This window comes from Bactrocera latifrons, unplaced genomic scaffold (assembly GCF_001853355.1).
Source record: "Bactrocera latifrons isolate USDA-ARS-PBARC rearing strain unplaced genomic scaffold, ASM185335v1 scaffold_10, whole genome shotgun sequence".
In the NCBI taxonomy this organism is placed as follows: Eukaryota; Metazoa; Arthropoda; class Insecta; order Diptera; family Tephritidae; genus Bactrocera; species Bactrocera latifrons.
In genome coordinates, this window is record NW_017534408.1 from 1,727,128 (window position 1) to 1,736,096 (window position 8,969).

The following is an 8,969-nucleotide window of genomic DNA, read 5'->3' on the forward strand; positions in this document are numbered from 1 at the left end:
TTTTTTTTATTAGTTATTTTCTATTAATCTCRTAATTGCTTTATTTTTCATGTTTTACTTTCTGCTTCTTCCTCAGAACCACCGAAAGTTGCTTCCACTCCCAAAGCACAAACTAAATACACACAAATATAAATTTTGTGTACTTTAAGGCACGCCAACTAACTTATGGCACTTTCCAAAATTATAAAATGAGTTTTAGTGCGAATACATAAGGAAGAAGAAGCATAAGGAAGCGCAGATCTTTTMCGCCGCGTTTCATAAATTTCACATAAAGGCCAGTTTATTACGAAATAATGTGAGAAATGCTACACTTGGCAGTTCACAAGTACCGTGGCATGAGCCTTGTGAACCCCACTAATTAACGGTATTTTACGCCGTTTATTAACCCGTTAACCTGCTTCTACTTGACCTATCGTTTATTGCGGAACAAGGCGATAAGTGCCAATGAGTACTTATGGGCGCAAAAAATCACAGAATTACAACAAAAGCAATGCTCTCCCTAAGCATATATAAAAAGCATTTGGCGCAACATGAGCAACAATCAACAACAGCAAAAACACATAATATTTATAGCCGAAGGATCGGCACACTTTCGCGGCGGGCAATGAGAAAAATAATATAAAAAAAATCACAACAAAAATAAAAAGTATATAAAGCGCCGACTAAAAGTACGAAAAACCGTTGAAATATTATATGCAACATAAACATTAGCAACAATTGTAACAGCGCAACATATTGCTTGCCCAGGCGCACTGCCACCCCAAGCGGCAGCTAAAATGGGGCAATAAGAATTTGTGTTAGGAGTATGAAAATAAAAATATATATGAAAGACGTGTAAAACGGCAACCAGCGCATGTTGTGTTGCCAACTATAAAAAAAATGCTCCCAATCGGTGCGCTGCCCGCGCGCAGCAGGACAAACAGCAACACATGCATGCACATTAGCAAACGTGCGCAACAGGTGGTGCTGCATGGGTTTTCTATTTTTAAACTTTTTCTTATTCTAGTTCATGCAACAGCACATTTGCTGCTGCGCATTTGCTTCTGTTGGCAACGCCGCTGGAGCGCTTGACAACAGCATTACCGCGCTACCACACTGGCCTGCCGTATTGACTGCCGCGCGGCGTCGCAGCAATCCCGCAGACACACAGACAGACTGGCTGGCTGATGYGCTCTGAGTGTTTGTTGTTGTTGKTGTTGTGTACAACATTTGTGCGACTCACGGCGCACGTTGTCACGACACTTTGGCGTGCAAATTCTTGCGCTAAACATGAGTGGATGAAGAATCAGTCGAAGAGCGGCAACAAAAATTAGCACAAATATCTCGCACGCCAGCGTTGGTGGAGTCAMCGAATGTTTTCGTCCGCGAAATGGAAAATTGGAAATAACCGCGAAAAAAGCGGTGAAATAACTGTGGCAAAGTTGAAGTGACGCGCATTGAACCACTGACCCGCTCGTGAGGAGGCATGCCACTGCACTGATTTGGCGCAGAGTGTAAAGAATGCGCACAGCCGTTGTTGCTAATGAAGCGGGTGCTGGAGCAAGAAATCGCGGCACAGTAAATGCAATGCTTGCAACAAACAAATGAAGCAGCATGCAACCACTGACTGAGGTCACTGAACGCACACCTAGAGACCTATATATTTGCAACAGCGATTGCGGGAAGCGTAAGTAGCCGCCATGCGACACGCTCAAGCGCTGTAAAGCGCACGCCACGGCACAGCATGTGGAAGGTAAGTATGTATACACAATATGCAAGCATATATACCGAATGATAACTTAATGTCTGTGAATACAATTGCGCCAACTCACCGCAGGCTTGCCAATAAAAATCCAATAATTTTCGTTGGTATGAACGGGCGGCGCAGCGCATAACACCGATTTCCTGGCGTAATTGATTCATTATCGTTGCCGCAAAGCCATAGAGTCGCATAGGCGCGCAATCAATGCGCTACCGYAGCCGCTGATGCCCATGCGCTGATGTGGCATTGCAAATGTGCGCGGCAAAATGCAAATTTTTTCGGTTGCCAATTTATGGCTGCCGCCAGTGCCACCACCACAATAAGCGCAGCATTGCAATTTGCCACTGTTATTGCAGTTAYATGAACGGCACTCTTTTGTCTGTTTGCTGCCGTCAATACTGCACGTACATAATTCGTTAGACAATTCGTTGGAGCGCAAATTTTGACAATGCTTTGGGAAGCGCGTTGGGTAGCGGTGTAAAAGCGTGGTGAGCGGCAGCTCTTATCTGTTTGCAACATTGCTGCGCGCACAGTAAAACATACATATATGCAAACATGTGTTCACCACTGATGAACAAGTAATACAAAGCGCGTACCAATCAGAGAAAAATGGCGAAAAATTACTTTGCTAATAATAAAATATGCGCCGCGTAATAACGCGGTGATAAATAAATGCGCGCGAAAAATTGCTAAAATAAATAAGCAACCGAAAATAAATTTCCAAATATTTCAATTGCTTATTTCCCAGGAGCGACACAGGCATGCGCGATAGCGATCGTACTTACCATAACCGTTGAGACAGGTGAGCGCATCGTCGCCAATGCCGGCGTACAGTTTGTGATCGGCGCCCAACGCGTCGGCATCCTCTTGATTGAAGCCAAATTTATCGGTGATTTGAATGGATTGCACCAGCAGTATGTTGTCRTCGGCGGCGGGCTTTTTGTTATCACTTACATTGTTATTGTTCTTGCTGTTGCTGTTGCCGCTCACATCGCGTTTCTCACGTTGCGCATGCGCGATTGTGCTCAACAAGAATTCAGCTGGAAGAAGAAAACAAAAAAATGTAATGATATAAAATTAATAAGCGCTGAAGGATTTCAAAAAAAATTATCAACTACAAAATCAATAACAATAGCATGAAATTAAATTTCAACCACTCTGTTGCAACTTACCGCCATCAGTTCCATTTGCCACCGAACGCCTTCTGCGTCCGTACGACACCAGCGATTTGGCATCAGCGCCGCCCATAACAGCATCTTCATTGTCGCAGATGACAGGCTCACAGCGTGGTATACAGGGTGTGACGAGCGCACGGAATTGCACCACTTCGGAGGAGGGGAACTTGAAGGCATCGAATTGCGAAACGAGCACCTTGCGATTGGCTGACATTTTCTGTATAGCGCCCATGATGTATTGATCGGTGGGGCAACCGTTGGCATCGATCAGCGTGATCTCAGCATTGTCTGTGCCATCCATAGCGACCAATTCGCGTACGAAAATCTCATAGGGACTGTTCTGTTCGACAATTTCGAAGCGCAGCGCCAACGGATCACCAACTTCAGCAATGCGTTTCATGTCGCTGCCATCGCGTGAGGTGATCTTCATAATCACATTCGGTGAGTCGATGATGATCTCTTCGCTAAGTGATGATTCAATTTCGCCGGTGACACCCAAGTCAACATCATTCGAAACCGTCTTGTTGGTCAGATCATATTGACAAGAAACAGCCAAACCCAAATCGGAGGAGGTCACAATCATGTCGTGATGTTGTATGACAATATCGTTCATGTAACGACCATAGGCGCTCTGACGCACATTGCACTCAAGATCGTTGTAGCCCATGCGGAAATCGAATTCGAGTGAGTTGTTTACATTGACCGAGCACGATTTGGGTGAACCCTTAGCGTAGACTTTGCCATCGAACAGTTTTGAGGTGCGTATTTTGGTGATCATTTCGCCGGAGCGGCATTCAATGGAGACATTGTAGCAGGAGGAGAGTTCATAGGTGGCAGCCTCAGGCACATCCAGGTARGGATCGAGCACATCGGTGAGTGTGGCGCGGCTGTGATGTGAGAGACGGCAGACCATATCGCCGGTGTCATTGTAGTCGTATGAGTGGCATCTGAAATAAGTGAAAATATGTTTATAAATATATAGTTTGAATTGAGAAAATTACTTAAGAAAAGATGAAATTTAAATTTCAAGAAAAGAAATTGATTTAAAAAAGGAGCTTTAATGTTATTATGCATGAAATAAAGTGCAGAAAGCTTTTTGTGAAAGCTTTTTTAGTACGTAAACAAAGTTTCATACTTCTTATAAAATTTGATTTTAAAATTTCAGAAAGCTTTCAAAAAGCTTTAATAGCGCTTTTTTAGACTTTTCACCATTTTATGCAGTGAAAGCTTATTTCCAAAATTCAGTTCATTTAAAGCTTTAAAAACTCAGCTAATTACAGCATGYAAACTTATAAAATGCTTAACAAAACTTTCACATAAAGTTTGATATAAAAAAATGTTGAAGCTTTTAAAGTCTGAAAGTATTAAAATTTATTTAAATTTATTAWGTTTAATGTTTGTATTTATTTTGAGACTGCTCGGTACGGAAACGTAAATACTAGGTGGCTTTCATAGTTAGGTAAAGCTTTAAGCTTAAAACGTTTTCAAAAGCTTTAACCGAATTCGACTGTTAACCGCTTTTCAACAAATCTTTATTAGTATGGATCTTTCTGCTGAGCTTTAAGCTTAAAAAGCTTTAAAAACTTAAAATAAATTCGAGTGCTAATCATTGTTCCACAAAGTTTTATCAGTATGGATATCTACTATAAAAAGCTCTCCAGAATACTATAAACTAACTGCTTAAAGAAGAATTGTGAGCGACATTTACCTGTATGGTGAGTTCAAGCACAAGTCGCGGCACTCATCAATGCTGTTGATGTCTTGATACACAGAGTCGACAGTTTTCAAAATTTTACCAGAGATACGTTTGAATTCGCACAGCTTGCTGGGTTCCTCAGCGCAATTATTCTCCAAGTAATCAGCACCATCATACGGTTCCACATTATTAGCACCAGTCAAAGTAATACGATCCATATCAGAGAGTTCACACAAACCAGAGTGACGGTAGAAGTTAGCGGATCTACAKAAAATTATAAAAATTATAAGCTTTCAATAAACAATAAAAAAACTATAGTAACTCATTCTAAAATAAAACAAAGCAATAAAAAATTAATTTGACGTAAAAACTATTTTGGTGAAAGAAGTCTTGAACAAAAAATTGCAATTCTACTGAAAACACTAAAACCTTGAGAAAATTTTAAGAGTAATTGAAGACTTAAGCTTTTCTGCTGATAGGCATAAGAAAGCTTGGTACTTGACCCAATTATGCAGCGGCCAAGCATTAAATATACTGACACACTGCACCAATTTTAATCCGTTCAGCCAACAACCACTCATCTGTATGTATATATTTTTATATTGAGCTGCAACACCACACAAGCAACAGCCCTCAGCCGGCCGCACACACTTACCTGCAAGTGAATTCAGTTTCGCCCAAGCACAGTTCCAAGCAGTCACGGCGTGAGTAGACAGTCTGGCTAGATTTGACATGCTCCACTAGACGATAACCTTGAACGCGATCAATGCACCAGGCCTTCGAGCAGGGACGCACGCCCAAACAGGATTTCTGTGCGTAGATGGTGAAAACTGGAAACTGCGAACGCGAAAGTGAACCTGCAACGACAACGAAAATCAAAGCATTAACCAAAAACAGTAAAAAACGAAACCCAAATAACACAAAACAATGTAAACAAGCAAGGCGTRCAAGCAAAAATGCGTCACGCACTATAACGGTAACTGGCGTAGTGCGTATTTGCGGCCGCAAGCAGCACGAAATGTCGCTACGCACACGCCCATTCGCTGTGAAGGAACAGGCGTTAAGAAAGAAGCAGCGCGTGGCTGCGAATCGTACCAGCAGGCTGCTGGACAAACTGGCACCTGCCAGCTGCTAACAGCCAATTGCCAACTGGCGTGTGGCGACAAAGTAGGCGCAAAAATTGTGCGTTCAGCCGCGGCTGGCGCGTGCAAGGCGAAAATAAAAATATACAATCGAAACGAAAAAATGCAAAAAATCAAAACAGCGTTTAGTGGCGCGYTACAGGCAAGTTGAAAGCGGTGCGCGCCACGAAGTGAGGCAGTTTGCTGAAGCTCACACAAAACCTGTTGCATGCTGCACGCGGCCACTCATAGCCTGCTGCAGGCGGCGCGCRCGTCTTGCTTGTGTTGACTTGCCAGCGCGGCGTGGCCTGCTGAAGTGGCAGCACATAATTTTATGCGTAAAAGGTAGGTGTGTGCGCGCACGTTGAACGCGTCACCGATTACACAACACCAACCCATACAATTTACCACAATCAATTCACTAYAGTTTAGCGGATGGCGCATAGCGGCCACAGGTCGATACAAATAAGAGTAAACCATTAAAGGCCGAGGCCAAAAATGATTTTTCATTTGCAACTCTGTTATGATTTTGCGCAACGAGTGCGCAACTGTTGTTCGTGCTTTTTTTTGTTGACTTTTGCTTTTGCCTTTGCTTTGCGGCGAAATACCATAGTTTGCACATAGCGCCGCCCGGCTATCGATAGCAGTCACAGTGCATTAGCAGCGCATTGCAAGAACCAAAAGAAAACAGGCAAATACCAGTTTGACGGCCTACAATCGAACGCATGCACCGCTATGCCACACAAACGCGCACTTAGCGACACACATACGTGTTCATGTAAATGACGCATATTTATCAGTGTTATGACTTTGGCGTTTGCTGCGGCGCGCTTTTCAGCCGCCACAGAATCCGCTTACCCACTTACCTGGCAATACATCAGCGGTGGTTCTAAATAATACACATAGACCGGTCTCGTAATTAACTGCACTGCATGATTCGTTCGCCTGGCATGCCTCCAAGCAATCAGTCAGCATCAGTATGCCGGGCAGCGTGTCAAGCAATTTAGTTGGCGCCGAGAGAACATAACTGCAACAGAACGAAAGAATATGGTTTAGTTACGAAAAACAAAAGCAGATTACAAAGTAAAAACATATAAAAAAGAACAGCRTTGTCATAAAGTGGGTTGGGCGGCACAACTCACCAAAGCCAATGTTTGAAAATGCATGCAACATGAAGTGGTTCAATGTGACGTACATATGTTATGAAATGTTAGACAGTGGAAACAGAAACACAATTCAAACATATAAATATTCATAAATAAATCAAATTAACGGTAGATATGTTTGAGGATAATATAATTATATTTATATCTATAAACTGTCACTTTTGTGTTATGCATTTATTTTATTTTTATATAGTTGGTCTTAGGCAAAGGAAAAATTGCTTGAGTCAAAAATATTGCTTAAGTTACTGCATTGTAACTCAAAAATAGTTTTATATATATTTCCAAAGCTTATTCCTTGCTTTATTTAGTTATTTCACCCACCCAGCGTTGTTCTCATAATTCAATATTACCTTAAATATAGACTATATTTTCTGTAAATTTTGTTTAGCAATACAYCAAACATTGCCTACCTTTAGGGATATTAGTACACATTTTAGCCAAGTCACACTCCTTTTCCGAATGCTAACAGATACAATTTCTAAATTCTAAATWAATTTATGATTATAGGCCTTTAGTGTATTATCAAAAAACGAAAAAACGAAAGATATTGTTATTAAATATTAGTTCTAGTTAAATTTCAAATAATTTAAGTACATCTTTGCTGGATATTCGTAAGTATTTGTAAAGCTCACTTCTATTTCTAGCTATTTTTATAATATATATAAGCATAATTAGTGACAGAAATTTGTAAAAAATATTACTTTAAATCAAGTATTTTAATTTSCACTTAACTGCAACATTGTCAGCTGCAATTTTATATCTGTATGATTAACCCAAAGTTTATCATTGCATAATTGTAATAATAACATTAAAATATTTAATTAATGCATTGATTATTGTTGATTATATAAAAGTCTTAGTGAAATTTCWGTTTAGTGAAGAGATGTTAATATGAAATGGAATAATAGATTACAGAAGATATTTATACTGGTGATTTACCRGAAAACTAAATAATGAACTGTGAAAATAATCATAATTTAATATAATAATTAAAATGTTAAGTAAACATAATATATACTTATGATAAATTATATCTATGCCTTTATGCATATAACGTCAACTAAAATCCAAAATAACGTAACATTACTTTTTATAAGTTTACAGGCGAAGGAAAAACGATATAATYGAAAACATTCATATTGAAACAAAATTTGAGTTTCAGTTATAAAATTATTATATATAGGTTTTATATTGGTCAGATATAACCAATATAGAACCAACTTATAACCTATATGACATGAATGTAGAATGTAGTGAATCGAAAGCAATGAAAAACTCAATTTCGTTTTTTTTTAATGATACCTTGGTTTGTATTTCAGATGACGATATATAATAAGCAGAAGCTCTCATCCATTGCCTTCATTACTTGACTTTACGGTAAATAATAGAATATATTAATCAACAAATAACTCATTAATATAAAAAAAATCAAAAACAGTTGATTTATACTACAAACTCTCACTTTCACGCCAAAAATTTACATAATAAAAGTTCCGAAGCCAATAGAAGCAAGTTATTATTACAAAATGACAAAGCATTTCTTCTCGTGCTAAAGTGTGAAATCGAAATGAAAATAGGCAAAACGGTTTATCATAKATAGTAACATGTTTCATGGATTTGTTGTTATAAACAAATTTGAATTGGGGAGATATGGTAATTTGTACACCTAATTTATGGTGTGCTTTCTGCTAAGTTAACAATAGATTCCAATTACAACAATAAAGAGTAATAGACAAAAAACCGAACACGATTTCTTTATAGTTTGGTTTTACTCWTCTATATTCTTTTTATCAGGTTGTGAATGCAAGTAACAGTGGTGGCGAAAGTAAAAGTGTCTATTACCTTCTTGATAAATAATAATTTGAATGACAAAGCAATAACTAATTTCTTTTTAAATTATAAATGCTCAAATCGGTAAATAGCTGTACAATACGCATTGAACTGAATCACTCTTTTTAACATCGGTATTAGATAATAAGAAAAATGAAAAAACAAATAATTGGAAAATTGTGAGAGAGACTGTTATAGTATATGTTGTTTCGTTGCATTTTTCAATACTAGAAAGTTTGA

General features: G+C 39.1%; 1 protein-coding gene across 1 annotated transcript in view; it reads right to left on the bottom strand.

Annotated features, from left to right (window-relative positions):
• The window catches only part of LOC108966737, a gene marked incomplete in the record, with an annotated part of 90,895 nt that overhangs the window by 7,681 nt on the left and 74,245 nt on the right, over positions 1–8,969 (bottom strand). The window contains 5 exon segments of the mRNA XM_018929771.1: positions 2,527–2,781; positions 2,914–3,863; positions 4,625–4,876; positions 5,268–5,469; positions 6,600–6,760. Coding sequence (XP_018785316.1) covers positions 2,527–2,781; positions 2,914–3,863; positions 4,625–4,876; positions 5,268–5,469; positions 6,600–6,760 — 1,820 coding nt within the window.